Source organism: Oryctolagus cuniculus, chromosome 2 (assembly GCF_051225735.1).
Source record: "Oryctolagus cuniculus isolate XC-2025 breed Fujian yellow rabbit chromosome 2, ASM5122573v1, whole genome shotgun sequence".
Lineage (NCBI taxonomy): Eukaryota > Metazoa > Chordata > Mammalia > Lagomorpha > Leporidae > Oryctolagus > Oryctolagus cuniculus.
The window spans coordinates 197202138-197223626 of NC_142868.1; the positions used below are offsets into that span (position 1 = coordinate 197202138).

General features: G+C 60.1%; 1 protein-coding gene across 1 annotated transcript; it reads right to left on the bottom strand.

Moving 5' to 3' along the window:
* Positions 1 to 4919: 4919 nt before the first annotated feature.
* On the bottom strand, positions 4920 to 12318 carry RRM2 (ribonucleotide reductase regulatory subunit M2). Its single transcript, XM_051827838.3, has 10 exons — positions 12178 to 12318; positions 12022 to 12096; positions 11619 to 11762; positions 11282 to 11398; positions 10460 to 10593; positions 7542 to 7636; positions 7306 to 7439; positions 6657 to 6761; positions 6454 to 6567; positions 4920 to 6381 (listed from the first exon to the last, which is right to left on the bottom strand). The coding sequence occupies exons 1-10, from the start codon at positions 12274 to 12276 to the stop codon at positions 6229 to 6231; spliced, it is 1170 nt and encodes a 389-aa protein (XP_051683798.3). The 5' UTR covers positions 12277 to 12318; the 3' UTR covers positions 4920 to 6228.
* Positions 12319 to 21489: the final 9171 nt, after the last annotated feature.

The following is a 21489-nucleotide window of genomic DNA, read 5'->3' on the forward strand; positions in this document are numbered from 1 at the left end:
ACGACCTCCTCCCATTGTAGTTACCCAATAAACTTACGCCACCCTATGGTATGTTAATTTTGTGGTTTTGCCCCTGAAAAGCTGTGTGAGATAGCTGCTCTGGGCTCCTCTCGCTTGCTTGCTGCTTGCAGCAGCAGGGGGCCCATTTGCGCAAATGAAATAAAAATTACCTCCTGCTCTATTGCATCGTCTGGTCTGGAGTCTGTGTTTCTGGGGTCGTCACAAGAGGACACCGCTTTTGGGGTCCTACACCCCCAAGCCAGTAACTGGGTCCCTGCCACCCATGCGGGAGACCTGGGCGGAGTTCCCAGCTCCTGGCTTCATTACCCAGCCCACCCTGGGGCATTTGGGGAGTGAACCAGTGGACGCAAGCATGGGCTCTCTCGCTCTGCCTGGTTGGGGGGGACAGGAGAGGTGTGGGCTGACCCCCAGGGAAGGGTGTTGCCTGCCGACCCCACAGGAAGGGCCAGGGTCTGAGAAACCTCAGCGGGGCGTCCCTGCACCCCCACTCTGGCTGCCCTGGCCGCGATGGCCGCAGGAGGCTGGAGCCTCACCGGAGGCGCCCTCTCCTGTCCTCCCCAGCTCCGCCGCCCAGGTCCAGGGGCCCGCATCCCTCGCTTCCTAGAAATGTGGATGGCAGGTGGGGCCTGCAGCGCTCACCTCCGCTAAGAAAGCCCGGGTGCCCAGGGAGGCGCTGAGGCTCCCGCCCAGCCCCGGACCCGGCCACTCGCGGCCCTGAGAACTGGCGTTTCTAGGCAATGCGGGTGCTGGCCGGGGCGCCCTATGCAGCCTATCCTGGGGGCTTCCCTGCCAAGTCCCTCTCCAGAGCACCACCCAGGCCGCTGGCGGCCCCTTCTGGCCACACGTGGTATAGCAGAGGCTGCTGGGCAGGCAGGGGCTGGGCCTGGGGCTGGAGCAGGCCTCCCATACAGCCACAAGCACAGGTGTCCGAAAGCCTCTGCTGGGACTTGGAAGAAGACAGGCCCCGGCCCACGAGGGCTGAGTCTTCCTGGGGAGGCCACATCATGTGAGGGACACTATCATCACACAGCCTAAACCCCCCCGACACCGAGCCATTGACTCTGACGCTCTGAGCACGACACCGCTTGCCCATTTTCCAAGTCAACCCTGAACCCCTCAAGAAGCAGGTCATGGGGGCTGGCGTTGTGGTGCAGCGAGTCAAGCTGCCACCTGCGGCACTGGCATCTGGTATGGGCACAGGTTCCAGTCCCGGCTGCTCCACTTCTGACCCAAGCTCCCTACCATGTCTGGGAAAGCAGTGGAAGACGGCCCAAGTGCGTGGGCCACTGCACCCAGGGGAAGCTCCAGGCTCCTGGCTTCAGCCTAGCCTGGCCCAGGGTCATTGCGGCCATTTGGGGAGTGAAACAGCAGATGGAAGATCTCTCTGTCTCTAACTCTGCCCTTCCAATATTTTTAGAAAAAAAAAAAAGCCGGCGCCACGGCTCACTAGGCTAATCCTCCGCCTTGCGGCGCCGGCACACCAGGTTCTAGTCCCGGTCGGGGCGCCGGATTCTGTCCCGGTTGCCCCCCTTCCAGGCCAGCTCTCTGCTGTGGCCAGGGAGTGCAGTGGAGGATGGCCCAAGTGCTTGGGCCCTGCACCCCATGGGAGACCAGGAGAAGCACCTGGCTCCTGCCATCGGATCAGCGTGGTACGCCGGCCGCAGCAGCCATTGGGGGGTGAACCAACAGCAAAGGAAGACCTTTCTCTGTCTCTCTGTCCACTCTGTCAAAAAAAATAAATAAATAAATAAAAAAGGTCAGGTCATCACCTTCTGTAAAGGCTCAGGTGGGCAACTCCTCACCCTGGTCCGGGCGCAAGGCCACAGAGCACGCACACAGCAGTGAGTGTGGCTACACCCCCGCTGCTCTTGGGCCCTGAAATTTGAATTTCATAGGATTTCTTGAAAGATCCTAATAACCTGTGCTCCTCTAAACATTCACTTCCCGAGCACTCACAGCTGGGCCTGCTGGTCAGACGAGGGAGGCTCCAGGTGGAGGGAGGAGGACGGAGACAAAGATCCAGGGAGAAGGGGGGAGCCCAGCACCCAGCCCAGGTCTCCCACATAGGGGGCGGGGCCCGCACACCTGAGCCGTCACCTGCTGCCTCCCAGGCTGCGTTACAGGGAGCTGGACCAGACAGGGCTCTAGATACGGGATGCGGCCATCTCCAGTGGCTGGCATCTGGATTTCTGAGCCACACGCCGGTGCCCACGCATGTTTTTTTCTGTGTGAAATGGTCTAATACACCAAGAAGAGCTCCCTGAAATGTCCCGCGTCCTAGCCAGCCGCCTTCAGCGCCAAGGGCCTCTTAGAGATAAGCCCAGCGCCTTCTCGGTAAGAACTGAGCACCAGCTGCTGGGGGCAGCGGGGAGTGGCCCCCTCTGGAGTGAGCCAGCGTCCCATCATGGTGCTGGCTGCAGACCTGAGATCAAAAGCCGCAGGGCTGACCCTGGAGTGGCTGAACGGCACGGCCATGTTTCACCTCGCACATCCTCTCCTTGCACCTGCTTGCTCTGCACCTCCGCCCCAGGTCACGATGCGGAAACTGAGGCCAGGAGAGGCAGGCCCCACGGTCAGGTGGTCAGGTCACTTCTGCCTCGGGCTTCTGTCCCTTTAGGGTCGCAGGTGTCTGCAGCCGGAAGGCCTCAGGTTTCACTACCCTCCCCATCTCGCTGGAGCCCCGCCTAGAGGGGGCGGGGTCAGAGCCCTGTGTAGAGCAATGGGTTCAAGTAGCTTCCCGCCACCGCAAGGGGAGCCCCTCCACACAGGGAAGTGCTTAGTCCCAAGAGGCTGAGTCACCCCGTCTCACTGCTGCAGCCACAGGGCTGGGGCCATTAGAAGCCCTGAGCTGTCATCCGGACATCCAGCACTGGCCACCCAATCACAGCTAACATCGCAACAGCCAGGCAGCACACAGGCCCGAGGACAGCAACACTCGTCCAGCTCCTGCTGCCCACAGGGCCAGCTCTCGGGCCGGATCGGGGCCCCGGCACAGCCGGCAGGCGCCAGTCAGGCTTGTCCACTGCATGTGAGCAGTGAAGCGTGACTCTCCATAGACATGCCTGGGGCTTGCACAGACCAGGAACACGTCCCATTGAAGACAAGTGTGTCCAGGCATTGGTGTTTGGGATCACAACGCACACTGCGTGCTAAAAACCACTGAACTTGTCAGGAGCCCAACCCACCCGGTCCCAAATGCCTGAACATCTCTCCGTGCTACCTAGTTTAAAACTGCAGGCTCCCAGGGCTGGCATGGCACAGCAAGTAAAGCCACTGGTTCCAGTCCTGGCTGCCCTGCTTCCAATCCAGCTCCCGGCTGATGCACCTGGGAAAGCAGCGGGGGATGGCCCAAGTGCTTGGGCCCCTGCACCCACATGGGAGACTTGGAAGAAGCTCCTGGCTCAGGACCAGCCCAGCTTTGGCCTTTGCGGCCTTTTAGGTGGAAGCTCTCTCTCCCTCTGGCTTTTGAATAAATAAATCTTAAAATAAAAACCGCAGGCACCCAGTGCCCCTACCCCAAGGCAGATGAAGTCCAAGAGCCTGCAACCAGGATACAGGGCAATCCTGACCCAGCACCGGGCCATGTCCTGCGGGTCCTGGGCAGCTGGTCCTGGAGGACAGCAGGAGCCAGGACTGCACCTTCCCTCGGGAGGCTGTCCTCCCACCTGGGAGCCCCCCCCCCCTTTTAAGATTTATTTATTTGAAAGAGTACAGAGGGAGGAGAGGCAGAGAGGTCATCCATCCGTTGGTTCACTTCCCAATTGGCTGCAATAGCTGGAGCTGTGCAGGACCCAGGAGCTTCCTCCAAGTCTCCCAAGCAGGTGCAGGGGCCCAAGGACCTGGGCCATCTTCTACTGCTTTCCCAGGCCACAGCAGAGAGCTGGATGGGAAGTGGAGCTGCAGGGACTAGAACCAGCGTCCATATGGGATGCCAGCACTGCAGGCAGCTTTACCCACTGTGCCACAGCGCCACCCCTGGGAGTCTCTTGAAACACAGCTGCCTGACCCAAACCAGCTCAGCCAAGCGCCTCTGAGAGGGCAGAGCAGCTAGGTTCTCGCCTCGGCTCAAATCCACTTCCCACAAACACACACCTATGAGTACCCCACCCCTGAAGGCCTCCTGCTAAGGGCCTGCACCTTGCAGCGGAGCCTGCTCTGAGCCGCAGAAAGGAACCCCAAGGACAGGAGGCAGCAGCAGCGCGGGGCAGAGCATCACCCTTAGCCCTGGCTGCCCCTTCCCTGACCGCGGCCGTTCTAACCCTCAGGGCTGCCCACACACCTGCTCTGTAGGAGAAAGGCGAGTGAGCTCCACCAGCAGGGGCCTGCTCCCCACCCAGCCCCCAAGGCTGACAGGGCAGCCGCTCACTGAGGAATGGCTGCGCTGGACAACGAGTCCTCAGAGGCCCAGGGCACGTGGACAGGTGGGTAGGAACTGAGTGAGCATAGACAGGGACCAACCTGAGCCATCCAGGCCCACAGGTAGCTGGCTGGCCGGGGGCAGCCTCAGCTGGGAAGCCCAGCCTGGCTGCAGGGCCCTGGGCAGGTGCTCGGGGCACTGCCTTCCAGGTGCACCTGCGACTCCTGCCGGAGCCAGAAGCCCCTTCCCCAGAACTGAAGGCAAACGGACGCGGCGCTCACCAACCAGCCGCTTCTCCCAAGCCAAGAGGCACATTTTACCAGACAAGGAACTGGCCTAAGGATGGCTTCAGTCGGCCTAGCACTGTGCAGTGTCCCAATTCAAGACTTTGAGATGCTTGTACTAAAAACCATTCATTTCCCTTCCAACGTTGAAGGAGTCTGGTTGGCAGAATTCTCCCATCATGGAGCTAACGGAGTCAGCTGGCCGGCTTCCTCCGGCACCTGACAACACGGCGCGGGCTTAGTTAACTGCACTGAGGTTCATGACTCGCATTTATTAGCGTTAGGCAACAATAATTTAAAAGACAGAAAGGGCTCCACGTTACAGGAATTTTTATAATTGATCGTTTATACAGCAAATGATGGAAACAGCAATGCACAACACCATCAGCCACCAATCACCCGGCTCCCAGCTCCCCTTCACCTCCCAAACATCTCGGCTGCTTCTCCCCTAACAGGAGGCCAGATTCAAGCCAGCTGTCACCCACGTTCATGCTTCCCCCTGGGACGTCCACTTCTCCGGAACGTGTGAATAGCTCCTATTTTCTGAAGGTTTAGGACCCGCCAGGTGACAATCGTACTTAGGTGGCTGCTGGTTACACTGAGTCATTTTCACTAAGCATAAACTTCAAGATGACATGGGGTGATTTTCAAAGCATGAACCACAGGTGAGACCTAAAAGGACATACGTAGTACCCATACCCTAACTCAAGCCACATAGTAAATAGGAACGGACTAAGTCAGCAGTACCTACTGACACAAGCAAAATCACAAACAGCCTCCAGGGGAGCCGGTTCAGCCCCGGTCTCACCAGTGAACAGGAGCAAGACCTTCGTCCTCGAACAAAACCCGCCTATCAGGAGATTCACAATGCTACCTTAGACCCCCCCAAAGAGGCCCTGCAAGGACCTTCTCCTACGAGCAAAGCTAGAACACTTGGAGAGCCGCCTGTGCCCCTCCACAGGCTGAGGGGGCAGGCAGTCCCCCGCCACGCCCCGCTGCACAGGAGCCCTGCTTCCTCAGGGGCATCGCAGACCGAGGCGTGAGGACCACCTTAAGTTCATTAGGTGCCTCAATTCATTCACGAGGTCAGAAATGACAGATTTAGCTTTAGTCGCTCAGTAAGTAAATTTTGAATTGGTTCCCATTAGTGGTAAACATAAGACTTTGTACGCGGGAGAAACCGAGCTGGCCAGGCGTTCCCGACAGCACAACGTCTGTGTAAAGTGCTGGCTTCAAATGCAAGCTGCTCAAGTAAACCCTGGAATCTGCTTTGAAGCAGCGAGGCCGACACCCTGCACCTGTCTGTGGCAGCCACTGTGGGGCGTCCTACTGGCGGGCTGGCTGAGGGTCCCCCCGCGAGGGCAGACTGCCTCTCCTAAGTGTCCAGGTCGCTTTTGCCGAAGCGTGCTTCCTGGAAGACAGCACCGGCACTATGAAAGAGCACACTGAGGTAGCTACAGACGCCAGGCACTAACACTAGGACAGTTCGTGGTGCAGCTCGGGACGCTTTTCCGAATCTTTTTTTTCTCAGGAGGGGAAAACTAAGAGCGCATCCTCGCGGTTCGCTTAGAAGTCGGCATCCAGGGTAAAGGAGTTCTCGGTCGGGCTCGACATCACCCCCATCCTCTGATACTCGCCCACTCTCTTCTCAAAGAAGTTGGTCTTCCCTTCCAGTGAAATGTTCTCCATGAAGTCAAACGGGTTCTCCACTCTGAACACCTGGAACGGCGCAGGGCGAGTTAGACCCAGAACGCCGGTCCCGAGACCGGGAGGCTCCCAGCCGCACCTTACCTTGCTAAAGCCGAGCTCCAGCAGGAGCCTGTCGGCCACGAACTCGATGTACTGCTTCATCAAGGCGCAGTTCATGCCGATGAGCTTCACGGGCAAGGCCTCGGTGAGGAACTCCTGCGGGCCAACACAGCTTCCCGTTAGGACGAGCGCCTCGCTCGCGGCCTTCTGGAGCCCGGGGTGGGGGGCCCACGCGTACCACGCACCTGCTCTATCCTCACAGCGTTGACGATGATCTCCTGGACTCTCTGCTCCGACGGCTTGTGGACCAGGTGCTTGAACATCAGGCAGGCAAAGTCGCAGTGCAAACCCTGGGGAAGAAATTAAACTCAAGACCACTCCGAAGCCAGAAGACCCCTACCAGAGCGGAACGGAGTTTTACAGTCCAGCCTGAAGAGCAACACGCATGTATAAATATAGGGAACACATGTCAGCAAGTTAAAGGGCTTCATTTTTTGCTGAATAAGTATGTGGACACGGGGCCGGCACTGCCGTGCACGGGGTTAACCCGCTGGCTGCAACACCGGCATCCCATATGGGCACCAGCTCGTCCTGGCTGCTCCGCTTCTGCTCCAGTTCCTGCTAGTGCGCCTGGGAAGGCAGCAGCAGGTGCCTAAGTTCTGGGGCCCCTGCACTCACACGGGAGACCAGAGTTCTGAGTCCTGGTTTTGACCTGGCCCGGCCCCAGCAGACACCGGGAAGTTAAATCAGCAGATGGAAGACCTCTCTAACTCTGCCCTTCAAATAAGTAAATCTTAATAAACAGGAAATAAACAAACGTGGATATGGAGCCATGAGACCTGTGTGCCTCTCAGAACCGCAGGTGTTCAGGGTGCAGCCTGAGACTGGACTCACCTCATCCCTGCTAATAAGTTCATTGGAGAACGTAAGCCCGGGCATCAGTCCTCGTTTCTTGAGCCAGAAAATCGACGCAAAAGAACCAGAGAAGAAGATGCCTTCCACCGCAGCAAAGGCTACGACGCGTTCTCCTGTCCGAGAGTTTCCAGTGAGTCACGGCATTCCCAGGGAAACCCGCAGTGTCATTACCGGGAACACGCGCTCTGGTCTAAGGTGGCCACGGGCAAGCTTACCGTAGGTCGCCTCTTTGTCCCCAATCCAACGCAAGGCCCAATCCGCCTTCTTCTTGACACAAGGCATCGTCTCAATGGCATTAAAGAGAAATTCCCTAGGAGGCGTAGACAGCATCAGTATTTAGGTCAAAGACCTCCAATTCCCAAAACTTCTAAATAACAGCACCGGATTGAAAGCCAAGTTCAACTATCTGTCAGCTCTCTCCCCAAAAGAACTCAGAATGAACTGTTTTCTTTTCACTATTTAGCTTTTCCCTTGAATATTACTTTTAAAAAGAGTTGACAGGCAGAGTTATAGAGGAGAGATGGTAGAGGTTGAGATCGCCCATCCACCAGTTCACTCCCCAAATGGCTGCAATGGCCGGGACTGTGCCAGGCCAAAGCCTGGAGCCAGGAGCTTCTTCTGGGTCTCCCACGAGGGTGCAGGGACCCAAGTACCTGGGCCATCCTTCGCTGCTTTCCCAGGCCACAGCAGAGCTGGACTGGAGGTGGAGCAGTCAGGGCTTGAACCAACACCTATATGGGATCCCGGCACTGCAGGCCACAGCTTAACCGGCTGTGCCACAGCATTGGCCCCTGAATATTACTTTTAAAAATCTCAATATTTGAGGGTCGGCACTGTGGTGCAGCGGATTAATGCCCTGGCATGAAGCGAAGGCATCCCATATATGGGCGCCGGTTCTAGTCCCGGCTGCTCCTCTTCAGATCCAGCTCTCTGCTCTGGCCTGGGAAAGCAGTAGAAGATGGCCCAAGTCCTGGCTGGGCCCCTGCACTGTGTGGGAAACCTGGAAGAAGCTCCTGGCTTCAGATCAGCACAGCTCCGGCTGTTGCGGCCAATTGGGGAGTGAACCAGCGGATGGAAGATCTCTCTGCCTCTCCAATAAATAAATAAATCTTAAAAACAAAAAAACAAGCCAGTGCTGCGGCTCAATAGGCTAATCCTCCACCTAGCGGCGCCGACACACCGGGTTCTAGTCCCGGTTGGGGCACCGGATTCTGTCCCGGTTGCCCCCCTTCCAGGCCAGCTCTCTGCTATGGCCTGGGAGTGCAGTGGAGGATGGCCCAAAAGTCCTTGGGCCCTGCACCCCATGGGAGACCAGAAGCACCTGGCTCCTGCCTTCGAATCAGCACAGCGCGCCGGCCGCGGCAGCCATTGGAGGGTGAACCAACGGCAAAAAGGAAGACCTTTCTGTCTCTCAGTGTCCACTCTGCCTGTAAAAAAAAACTCAATATTTGGGGCCAGTGTTGTGGCAGAGCAGGCAAAGCCTTAGCCTGTGACACCAGCACCCATATGGGCATAGGCTTGAGTCTTGGCTGCTCCACTTCCAATCCAGCTCCCAGCTAATGTGCCTGGGGAAGCAGCAGCAGACCACCCAAGTGTTTGGGCCCCGGCACCCATGTTGGGAGACCTGGGAGAAGCTCCTGGCTTGGGTCTGGCCCAGTCCTAGCCATTGCAGATATTTGGGGAATGAACCAGCAGATGAAGATCTCTTGTGGTCTCTCTGTAATCTTGCCTTTCAAATAAATCTTTTTTTTTTTTTTTTGACAGGCAGAGTGGACAGTGAGAGAGAGAGACAGAGAGAAAGGTCTTCCTTTGCCGTTGGTTCACCCTCCAATTGCCGCCGCGGCCGGCGCGCTGCGGCCGGCGCACCGCGCTGATCCAATGGCAGGAGCCAGGAGCCAGGTGCTTCTCCTGGTCTCCCATGGGGTGCAGGGCCCAAGCACTTGGGCCATCCTCCACTGCACTCCCTGGCCACAGCAGAGAACTGGCCTGGAAGAGGGGCAACCGGGACAGAATCCGGCGCCCCGACCGGGACTAGAACCCGGGGTGCCGGCGCCGCTAGGCGGAGGATTAGCCTAGTGAGCAGCGGCGCCAGCCTCAAATAAATCTTAAAAAAAAAAAACAAAAAACCTCAACATTTGATTTAGGCTGATGAGGGCAACTTTAGATATTCTTCAGCTCATATTGAAGTCCAAGGCCAACACAACTATTCTATGCTGGGGCTTAACTGGCATAATTATTTCAAGTCAGATCAGTTCATGGGCCGACCTTTTCCAGTTCTTTGAAGAACCACAGTCTTCACTGCTCTGCAGGCCACTGTCCGACACTGCCCCACAGACGAGCACTGGGGCACTAACTGGGCCACAAGTACATTAAGCCAACAGAACAAGCGGATAATTCTGCTATGCTGCTCGCTCCAGGGCAGGAAACCACCCTCAACGGGGTCTTCCTCACTCCCACCTCTGCTGCCCCTTGATCCTGGTGCCTGGACCGGGAAGATCTCCCAACCTGCTCCACCCGATGACCTTGCTTTCTGCAGCCAGCCAAGGTCATCAGACATGGAGCTTCCCCCTTCAGTGCTGTCCTCTCGGCCTCACCTGGCTTCTGGCGCCAATCAACCTTCCTGACCCAGCCCCTCTGGGGCCGCACCCCTAGTCATGCCCTGACCCACACAGCCCCATCTTTTACCCCGAAGTCTCTCAAGCCCCCCTTCTTCCAAGCCATCCCCAGCAGCCAGGTAGCTCCAGCGTCGCCACTCCCCTCCCGCGCGAGGCTCCTGGTCTGAGGTCACCCTCCCCATTTCCCCTGCTCTCCCAAGCACCTCCGACAGCAGCTACCATCTCAGCCTCCGTAGCTACACGAATCTCCAGGTCATGGCTGCCTCTACACTACGTGATCCCAGACACTCTGGGCCCTAGTTCCTGCGCTAGATTTAGATTGCAAGCTGCTCGGGGACAAATCACGTGCTACTTGGGGTCCACTCCCCCACCCGACCCTGTCCCGCATGCAGGTTCTGGACAGATTTGCCACACGAATACTGTCAGACCCAGGTTTTGGTTCATCACACCCAACCTCTAGGGTTCTCTTCCGAAAGGAATTAGATTGTCCGAGACACCTCTGGGCACCTGAAGCTCACCTTTCCTTGGGATCTTTAATGTACGTGTCAATCAGGAGGCTGTACATCTCGGAGTGTATGTTTTCCATGGCGATTTGGAAGCCGTAGAAACAGCGGGCTTCAGTGATCTGAACCTCCTGGCTGAACCGCTCCACCTAGTGGCAAAACAGCAGCGTAAGAAAACCTGCGTGCGCTCTCCTCACACCCTGACTGGGTGGCGTCTACACCCCTTAACACGCAGCACCGATCTGGGACAAAGCTTGGCATCTCACGGCATGTGCTCCATTTACAGACCAGGAAGCAGCTCCACCGAGTGAACGCACTGCTCCTACCATGAGCTTTTTTTTTTTCTGACAGGCGGAGTGGACAGTGAGACAGAGACAGAGAGAAAGGTCTTCCTTTTGCCGTTGCTTCACCCTCCAGTGGCCGCCACGGCCGGTGCACCGCGCTGATCCGAAGGCAGGAGCCAGGTGCTTCTCCTGGTCTCCCATGGGGTGCAGGGCCCAAGCACCTGGGCCATCCTCCACTGCACTCCCGGGCCACAGCAGAGGGCTGGCCTGAAAGAGGGGCAACCGGGACAGAATCCGGCGCCCCGACCGGGACTAGAACCCGGTGTGCCGGCGCCGCAAGGCGGAGGATTAGCCTAGTGAGCTTCTTTAAGGTCAGGAAGGAAAACAGCTTAAGAGGTAACCACCACAGGGACGGCGAGGCAGGAAATGCCGTGATACAAGCAGTCGCTTATGGCTCAGTGCACACTCGGTCCAGGAAAAAAAACTAAGTGAGGAAAGAGAACCAGTTCTACCTTGAATGTTTATGTGAATTCCAGGCGGACGGGGTACTCACCAGGTTCTCATTGACGATGCCGTCGCTTGCCGCAAAGAAAGCCAGCACGTGGGATATGAAGTATCTCTCCTCCTCCTTCAGGGCTTCCCAGTGCTGGATGTCCTTGGAGAGGTCCACCTGAAATTTCAAACGCCCGCGATTTCAGCAGAGGGAAGGGCCGGCAGCTCACACCCCGCCCTGTGTTCCCTCCGCCGGCGCCGGGTCCCCCGGCCGGCAGCACCCAGCACCCTCGGTGGGGTGGGGGGTGGGGGGTCAGATGCTAAGTGCACTTCGGTCCAAGTCCAAGTCCAAGCCCCAGCGTGGCGTCCTCCCAGGGCCAGGTGCCGAAGGCGCTCACCTCCTCCGCGGTCCAAAAGGACGCCTCGGCTTTCTTGTACATGTTCCAGATGTCGTGGTACTCGATGGGGAAGATCACGAAGCGGCGCGGGTTCTCCCGCAGCAGGGGCTCGTCCTCCACGCCAGCGGCAGGCGCCGGGGACTTCTGTAGGGGGAGAGGGAAGAAAAAAAGCTAAGTGCAGGCCGAAGTCGACGAACCCGCCTCTTCCCTCGATCCGCCGAGCCGGGTCGGCCGTCGCCCTGGGCCCCGCGGTGGGGGAGGGGGCCCCCGGGAGGGCCCGCTTTGGCGGGAAAGCGGCGGGGGGGCGGGGAGCGCGCGAGTCAGCTGAGCGGACAAAGCGGCTTTGGCGCCAAGCACGGGCTCCCCCTGCGGGCAGCCCCGCGGGCCCCGCCCCGCCACTCACCGGCTCCGCGGGCTCCTGGAAGATCCTCCTGGCGGTCTTGCTGGCCAGCACGCGGGTCCCGCTGAGGCTCGGGGGCTGCGGAGAGACGCGTGTCAGGGGCCGGCAGGCCCTCCCCGCACCGCCCCGCCCGGCCCCGCACCGCGGCCCGGCGCTCACCGTGTTCTCCTTGTCGGCGAGGCTGAGCCCCTTCAGCGGCGACAGCTGCAGCTGCTGCTGGTCGGCGAGGGTGGCGAGCGGGACGCGGACGGAGAGCATGGCGGAGACCGAGGCGGCGAGAGCGAGGAGCGAGGAGCGGAGAGGTGCAACCCGGACGCGGCGCGAGAGCGACTGCCGGCGGCCCGGGCCCGCGGCCTTTATATGCGCGCGTGCCGGAGGGGCGGGGGCCCGGCGCTCGGCCCTTCCCATTGGTTGCCCCCGGCCAGGCCCCGCCCCGCGGCGCGGCGCGCGGGAGATTCAAGCGCCGCGCGGGAGCTCCCTCCGCGCCTCCCGGGGCTGCGGGGCGTGGGCTCCCCGCGCGGTCGCGCCAGGGCTGCGCACGGCCGCCATCTGGGTCCCTGGGGCGGGGGTGCCATCCCGGGATCTGCCCTGCCTGCGGGTCTGGGCTCACCGCACGGCCGCCATCTGGGTCCCTGGGGCGGGGATGCCAGCCCCCGGGATCTGCCCTGCCTGCCGGCCTGGGCTCACCGCGCGGCCGCCATCTGGGTCCCTGGGGCGGGGGTGCCATCCCGGGATCTGTTCTATCTGCGGGGCCGGGCACGCCGGGCCTGGGCTCCTCGCGCGGTCGGCACCAGGGCTGCGCACGGCCGCCATCTGGGTCCCTGGGGCGGGGTGCCAGGCCCCGGGATCTGTCCTATCTGCGGGGCCCGGGCACGCCGGGCCTGGGCTCCCCGCGCAGCCGCCATCTGCGTCCCTGGGGCGGGGGTGCCATCCCGGGATCTGTTCTATCTGCGGGGTCCGGGCACGCCGGGCCTGGGCTCCTCGCGCGGTCGGCACCAGGGCTGCGGCACGGCCGCCATCTGGTGTCATCCCGGGATCTGCCCTGCCTGCGGGCCTGGGCTCCCGGCACGGCCGCCATCTGGGTTCCTGGGGCGGCGGTGCCAGGCCCCGGGATCTGCCCTGCCTGCGGGCCCGGGCTCCCCGCACGGCCGCCATCTGGGTCCCTGGGGCGGGGGTGCCATCCCGGGATCTGCCCTGCCTGCGGGGCGACAGCCGCGGTCGCTGGGCCCCGAGTTCTCAGCCCCGGCGTCCCTGCGAGTGCGGGGCCTGCGGCTGTGGGGGTGTCCGCATGCGAGGGGCGTGCAGCCTTGTAAACCAGCTCGAGACCCCGGGGCGGCTTTCCTCCGAAACCCCGGCTGCGCGGGTCGCCCCTGGCGTACACCCCCCCCCCGGCGGAGCGGAGACCCCGGAAGGAAGGTTTTGGAAACGAGGGAAGAACCGGGACTTTGCGGCCGGCTGGGGCGGGGGGACCCTGCCGTCCGGGCCGCGAGGGGCGGGCCCGCTCCGGAAAGCTCCATTTACCGACAGCTCTGACCGACGCCCCCCGCCGCCAGAAAGGGCGAGCGCCGGCGCCATTCCTGGCTTAACCTATGACCTTTCGGCTCAAAGAGCCCGTATGCGCTGTGGAAAACGGGCGCGCGAGCCCAGGCCGCGGTTTCGCCCTTCAACTTTCCGCGCCAGTTTTGACGTCTACTCCCCGATTGGCCCGCGAGAGGGCAGGCTCCGCCCCCGACCCCCCCGGTTCCCGGCAGGGCGCCACGCCCACTTGCGGTCACGCCTACTTCCGCCGCCGCGGCCACGCCCCCGCGGGGGGTGGGGCGGGCTTCCCGCTGGTGCGTGGCCGGGAGGCAGCGGACGATGGCTCCGGTACTGGGCGGCGCCGCACCTGCCGGACGCCTGCAGCGCGCTCGCCGCCCCGGCCCGGCCGCAGCTGCCGCAGGCCGCTGGGGAGTGAACCTTTCCCCTACCCTCTCAAATAAACAATATTTTAAAAGAAAACTGAAAGACCGACGATAAGTATTCCCTCACGTCCATACTCGAATGTCCCGAGTTGTTTCCTGTTTAGGATTTGTCGGATGCTGCATCCTATCCAGGGTCTGTTTTGTGTTTGGTTGTATCTTTTTTAAGTCTCTTTTCTTTTTCTTTCTTTATTTGAAAGGCAGAATGAGAGAGGGGGAGGCAGGTCTTGCACCTGCTGGCTCACTCTCCAGACGGCAGCAATGGCAAGGCGCCCCCCCCCCCAACCCGGGTCTCTCACGGCTGGCAGCGGCCATCCGCTGTCTTCCCCAGAGCAGGCACAGGGACTGGGAGCAGAGCAGCCGCGACTCCACCGGCCAGCGTTCACCGCCGGGGCTTACCCCGCCGCCTCCTGCCGCCGTCCCTCCTCGGCCTCCTATGATTGAAATCCCCCTCCTTTCCCCCACAAGGCCGACTTTCCCAAGTCCGCCGGTTTCCTTGCAGAATGTCCCAGATTCTGCATTTGCCTGGCGGTTCCTACCCCCGTCCCCGGCTATAAACAGGAAGTTGGGTCTGAAGGCGTTGTTAGGTTCAGGTTAAGTTATTCACAGGAAGACCTCACAGGAGGTGAGAGAATGAAAACTGGAACCCAGGTCTGAGTAATCCTGGGCGCCTGCAAACCACGCAGCCCTGTGCCGCTATGGAAAAAACGCTTTGCTACCGGCAGATGCCGCTCTCGGCCGGGAGACCTTGGCTGCTGGGGAAACCGGCCCCCAGGATGGCGGCCAGGGCGCCCCGCTGGGCTCACAGCCTCACTCTGGGCCAGGCTGTGTGGCTGGCAGGAGACTGGAGCCGGCCGCACGCGAGAATGAGTCGTGGGTGGCGTCCCCCCCCCCCCGATCGTCCCCCCGGGTGACACGGGACACACAGGCAGCCTGGCGTAGAGGCCCCTGCTCACAGCCAGCACCAGCGACGGTCACAGGAGAGGGCACTTCCGTGCGGGTCTCCCAGCCCCAGCGAGGCCACGGGAGCGAGCCCAGCCCGGAGCCGCCCAGACAGGACTCTGCGGACTTCCTGCCGCCCCCAGCTCTGAAAGTGTACAAAGATTTGTGCTTTAAATTGTGAATACACGTAAGGCTACCTTGGCCACTTCCACTGTGCGATGGATGGCGTAAAAGGCATGAACCTCGCTGCCCGGCCACCACCGCCGTCCACCCAGAGCTTTGCCCAGCCCGGACCTCTGTACCGTGGAGCTCACTCCCCCGACTCCCTCCCACCACCCTCTCTGCCCACCACCCCTGCAAATGTGACTCCCCCAGGTGCCTGGTGTAGACGGGGCCCCAGCCGTGGTCTCTCTTCTGACTCATCTCCCTTAGCGTGGTTCCGACGTTCATCTGCGCTGTGACATGGGGGGGGGGGTCCTTCCTTCTGGGGGCTGCGCGATGCCCACCACGTGCTCAGTGCACATATGTTCAGGGCTTTTCCCTTCTGCTACCCACCCGCCCCTCCCTCGTGGGGTCCTCTGGCTTCCCAAGCACTAACGGCCCAGGGAAGTGTGCGGCCAGCCTTCTCAGGCCCCTGATCATCCCGGTCTCTGAACTGGTCGGTCCCCTGGTGGCTGGAGCATGGCTTGGCCGCGGCACGCTGAGAGCCAGCCAGCGAGCTGAGGGTGAGGTTGGCCGGCCTCCCGCTGACCCCTTGGTCACCACTGTCTCCCCTCTCCCCCCAGGGCCTGACCACAGGGCCTTTGCATGCTCTGGTCTCCCTGCTGTCACTTCTCCGTACTCCCCCCCACCCCATCCGGGCCCCGTCTGAAGGCTTTTCCCACGGATCGACTTGAACAGTAAGAATTCCAGGCCGTTCCTCACGACCAGCCCAGCTTCCTCTTGGCTCATTACTGAATGACTTTTGCTTTAACACCGCCTGCCCTGGAAAGGGAGGTCACCTTTCTTATTTTCCTTTTTTAAGATTAATTTTATTTATTTGCAAGGCAGACTGAGAGAGAGAAAGAGGTCTTTCTGCTGGTTCACTCCGCATATGACCACAGCAACCAGGACTGGCCCAGGCCCAAAGCCCGGAGCCTGGAACTCCATCCGGGTCTCCCATGAGGGTAGCAGGGGCCCGAGCACTTGGTGCACCCCAGGAACATTATCAGGGAGCTGGATCGGGAGTGGAGCAGCCGGGACTTGAATGGGGGCGTCCCACGTGGAGGCTTAAGCCACGGCGCCACCCCAATGGCCCTGGGCTCCCCTTTCTCAAAAGGGGCAGAGGGGAGGGAACAGCCAACGGGAAAGGAAAGTCATTCGGAGCTGGCGACACGTGCAGATGGAGGCGAAGCTCCCCCAGCCGCTGCCACCACCCAGGCATTTTAGCTGATCTGTAACCAGGAGGTGCCGGGTCAGCGGCTGCTCCTGAGCTGCGAGGTAGAACTTCCCAGAGCGTAGCTGCTTTCAGAGAGATCAGTGTGGGAGTCAGGGGGGAGTCCCCTGTGACCGCTCACTGGGTGACCTTGGACAAGTCACTGGGCCTTAGTGACGCGGTGAGCTTGGTGGTCCGACCTCAGGGCTCAGTGTGGGGCAGGGTGTGTCAGGCTCAGCCCTCTGCACCCCGCACCCACACCCCGTGGTCTCCTGTTACAGAAAACTTCAGCGGCTTGTCCATGGCCTACTTCTGTCCATTTCCTGGCCCCACCCCCCACAGCCCTGTTGAGTGCCGGCTTCATCTCCTTCATCTCGTTGTTCTTCGAGGCGTGAAAATGACCATTGCAATTCAAAGCTCTCTCTCTGTGGACAGCAAACTCTGTTCTTCATGATAACTGTCCATCAGGGCTGGGGAACTTGCTTCTTCCGAGGGCCGTTTGGATATTTATAACATCATTTATGGGGCACGCAAAATGATCCCCTTAAAAATCAACCTGGCCATCGCCGCGGCTCACTAGGCTAATCCTCCGCCTGCAGTGCCGGCACCCAGGGTTCTAGTCCCGGTTGGGGCACCAGATTCTGTCCCGGTTGCTCCTCTTCCAGGCCAGCTCTCTGCGGTGGCCCGGGAGTGCAGTGGAGGATGGCCCAAGTGCTTGGGCCTCTGCACCCCATGGGAGACCAGGAGAAGCACCTGGCTCCTGATCGATGCAGCGCCGGCAGCGGTGGCCATTTGGGGGTTGAACCAATGGAAGGAAGACCTTTTTCTCTGTCTCTCTCTCTCACTGTCTAACTCTGCCTGTCAAAAAAAAATAATTCTCAAAAAAGAAAAATCAGCCCGCTGTAGGTTTATTGCACTCCGGGTCCCACCCATGGTTGCCGCAGCAGGGGCAGACCCTGTCTCTGGTCTACACAGAGACCCGAGCCATCAGCACGGCTGTGTCACATCCATACAGAGCTGCACTGATCCAAAGCCATGAGCCAGGAGCTTCTTCCGGGTCTCCCACATGGGTGCAGGGCCCAAGGACTTGGGCCATCTTCTACTGCTTTTCCAGGCCACAGCAGAGAGCTGGATCGGAAGAGGAGCAGCCAGGACAGGAATCGGCACCCATACGGGAAGCCGGCACTGCAGGCGGCAGCTGTACCTGCTACGCCACAGCACCAACCCCAAGTCCTAGCAGTCTTGAACACGCATGTAGGTCATTTCCAGTTTTTCCCTACTGTGAATAACGCCGCAGTGGACACCCTTGTGGTTCCTGGAAGTCGAATTACTGAGCCTAATGCTGAGGGTGAGGCAGGGGTCAGGAAAGATAAGACCGCCAATCCCGAGCCCCAGGCACCACCCAAGTCCCATCATCTTCCCCGCCCATCAGCAGGGTGGAGCGGCACACCCACCCTCAGCAGGCAGCTAATCTTTGTTTGTTTTTTTTTTTTTTCTTTTAAGATTTATTTCATTGGAGCCCGTGCTAGGACACACTGGGTAAAGCTGCCGTCTGCAGCACCAGCATCCCATACGGGTGCTGGTTCGGGTCCTGGCTGCTCCACTTCCGACCCAGCTCCCTGCTAATGCTCCTGGGAAAGCAGTGGAGGACGGCCCAAGTGCTTGCGCCCCTGCACCGTGAAGGAGGCCTGGATGAAGCTCCTGGCTTTGATCTGGCCCAGCCCTGGATGTTGGGGCCATTTGGGGAATGAACCAGCGGATGGAAATTTCTCTGTATCTCCCTCTCTTTAACTCTGCTTTTCAAATGATAAAAATATTAAAAATAATAAATAGCTGACCTTGGGTCAGCGCCGCGGCTCACTAGGCTAATCCTCCGCCTTGCGGCGCCGGCACACCAGGTTCTAGTCCCGGTCGGGGCGCCAGATTCTGTCCCGGTTGCCCCTCTTCCAGGCCAGCTCTCTGCTGTGGCCAGGGAGGGCAGTGGAGGATGGCCCAAGTGCTTTGGCCCTGCACCCCATGGGAGACCAGGAGAAGTACCTGGCTCCTGCCATCGGATCAGCGCGGTGCGCTGGGTGCAGCACACTGGCCGCGGCGGCCATTGGAGGGTGAACCAATGGCAAAGGAAGACCTTTCTCTCTGTCTCTCTCTCTCACTGTCCACTCTGCCTGTCAAAATAAATAAATAAATAAATAAAAATAAATAAATAGCTGACCCCATCACAGGGCGCGTCCCACTCTGCCCTCATCCAGTCTCACAGGCCCCCTCACCCCTCGTTTTGGGGCAGATGGTGTCCCTACACCTCTCGCACGTCGAGGTCCTGATGTGTGGCTCACCTGGGCTCTGGGACTTGTCCTGCAATGCGTGTGCCACGAACGGCCACCAGGGGGAGCCTCCGCCTTTGTGCTCACTCCGATGCCTCCCAGCCAGAAGGCACAGGAAGCAAACTTCTCCCCATTGCTCCCCAGGGCCTGGGAGACACCCGGGCCTGACCCAGGAGCTGAGGAGCAAAGCAGGAGTCGACCCGAGGTCTCTGTGGAGGGAGGGCAGCCGTCCGTTATTCAGAACGCACACTGGCACAGGTCCTTGGGGGGACACGGGGTCACAGAGCACAGAGCACGGGTCTGCCCTGGGCCTGGGCACCCGTGGCCACCTCGCCGTGAGCGGCCTCACCGTGATCCTTGGCAGTTGGCACAACGGTCCCTCCGGGCGCACGTGGCCCTGGGCAAGCGTCTGCTCTGAGCCACTGCCCGCTCGTTTGGCAGGACGGCTGGGACAGTGCCACCTGCTAGTGTCTTCTCAGCTCCTGTCTCGTGCCGGGCCGTGCGGTGCTCACACAAGTCCCAGCTGTGGCCGGGGCAGAAGCACCAAGCCCGCGTCGGTAGAGCACCTGCCGTGTGCCCTGCGCTCTGCCTGGCTCAACGGTCAGCCCCGCGTGACAGACGAGAAACCAAGGCACAGCAAGCCTGACCCCCTGCTGGTCTGGGACGCATCAGGGCACTGAAGACCCCGGTGCCGACCCCCACATCCCATATCCGAGTGCCTGGATTCCAGCCCCGGCTCCGGCCACTGATTCCACCTGCTGCTGATGCAGGCCCAGGGAGGTGAAGGGTGATAATTATGTCCCCGTGATCCGGGTGGGGGACCTGGATTGAGGCCAGCTTCGGCCTGACCCGGCCCTGGCTGTTGTGGGCATTTAGGGAATGAGCCAGTGGCAAGAGTACTCTCTCCCTCTCTTTCTGTCTCTTTGCCTCACAGATAAAGAATCAATACATTTTTAAAAGTATTTATTTATTTATTAGAAAGGCAGAGTTACAGAGAAAGAAGGGGAGAGAGAGAGAGAGAGAGAGAGAGAGAGAGAGAGAGAGAGAGATGTTCTATCCACTGGTTCACCCCCCAAGGGGCCACAAGAACCCAGGGCTGGGCCAGGCCAAAGCCAGGAGCCAGGAGATTCATCCGGGTCTCCCATGCAGGTGCAGGGTCCCAAGGACTTGGACCGTCTTCTATTGCTTTCCCAGGCCACAGCAGAGAGCTGGATCGAAAAATGGAGCAGCCAGGACACCAGCCCCAGTAAACTCAACTTTTAATTCTATCTCCCGTGAACATACAAAAGTACCTCCATCCATGAGACGGAAGGAGGTCGACAGGGAGAAAACAGGGGGGATGCGGGGGTCCGCAGCGCAGGAGGGGTCGTGTTCAACGTGTGCCTCCCGCACAGAGGAGCGGAGAGAAGTGGGTGCACGTGCCCGGCCCGGGAGAGCGGCAGGACAGGGGTGGGGCCGCAGGAGAGGCGGGGAGACCAGGGCCCCTCGGAGGACGTCGGCTGCTGCCCTGGAAGGCGCGGGGGTCAGTGGCCGCACTCGAGGGAAGGGGTGCGACGAGACCTGCGCTCGGCGCCTGCGGCGTGGCAGGGGCCGAAGCAGGTCAGGCTGGCCGCCCGGCTTTCTCCACGCCACAGCTGTCAGCCAGGCAGTGCTGGGAGTCCGGCCAGGGTCCATGGCAGAAGGACTCGGAGCGGCAGTGGCCGGCCGGTGGGGTTGTGAGGGAGGAGTCGCCGCGAAGTCCAAGTGTCTGGCCTGCGTGGGATTACAGGGAGTTTGGGGCGACCCGTGGCGTCAGGGAGAGGCCAGCTGTACCCCGTGTCTCCCCAGCCCCCTGCGGGCTTCTGCCCAGCCTGAGCCCCACACACACCGTTAGTGGGAAAGCGCGCATGCGTGTCTGGTCTCTGTGTGTCTGTGTGTGTGCATGTCCCTGTATGTGTTATGTGTGTCTCTGTGCATCTCTGTGTATGTGTATGTCTCTGTGTTATGTGTGTGTCTCTGTGTGTGTGTTTGTGTGTCTCTATGTGTCGTGTGTATATCTGTGTGTGTCTGTGGTTGTGTGTGTTTGTATGTCTGTATGTGTTATGTGTGTGTCTCTGTATGTGCTATGTGTGTGTCTCTAAGTGTATCTGTGTGTGGTTATGTATGTGTATGTCTCTGTATATGTGATGTGTATCTTTGTGTGTCTCTCTGTGTTTGTATGTCTCTATGTGTTATGCGTGTGTCTGTGTATCTGTATGTGTCTCTGTAAGTGCTATGTGTGTGTCTCTATGCATTATGTGTGTGTCTGTGTGTGGTTATGTCTGTGTATGTCTGTGCTATGTGTGTGTCTCTATGGTTATCTGTGTGTGTCTGTGTGGTTGTGCATGTGTCTCTAGATGTATCTCTGTGTGTTTATGTGTGTGTGCGCTCTGGGGCCCGACAAGGCACCCAGCGTGCGACGGCCACGCCCAGGGCGCGCAGACCCACATACCAGCCCCCCTTTCTTTCCGTGGAGAACAGCTTCAGACTCCCGGGAGAACTGCGCAGACAGGACAGAGTTTGCCTGCCACCCGCAGCCTGGCCGTGGGCTGTGGCAGAGCCACAGGGCGGGTTCCGAGAGGAGCTGACTCCGGGAGCACCAGTGGCCGTCGCAGCCTCGCTCGGCCCCCAGGGGCCCCGACGTCGCTCTTCCGGGCCAGGGTCCCGACTACACTGAGCCGTCATGTCTCCACCTCCTGCAGTCCACGACGATTCCTCTGTCTTTCTGTGGTGTTAAATAAAAAATGTTGGGAGCTCAGTGTTTGGACCAAGACTCTGCCCAGGGGCCAGACAGACCGAGCTACAGATGGAGACGGAG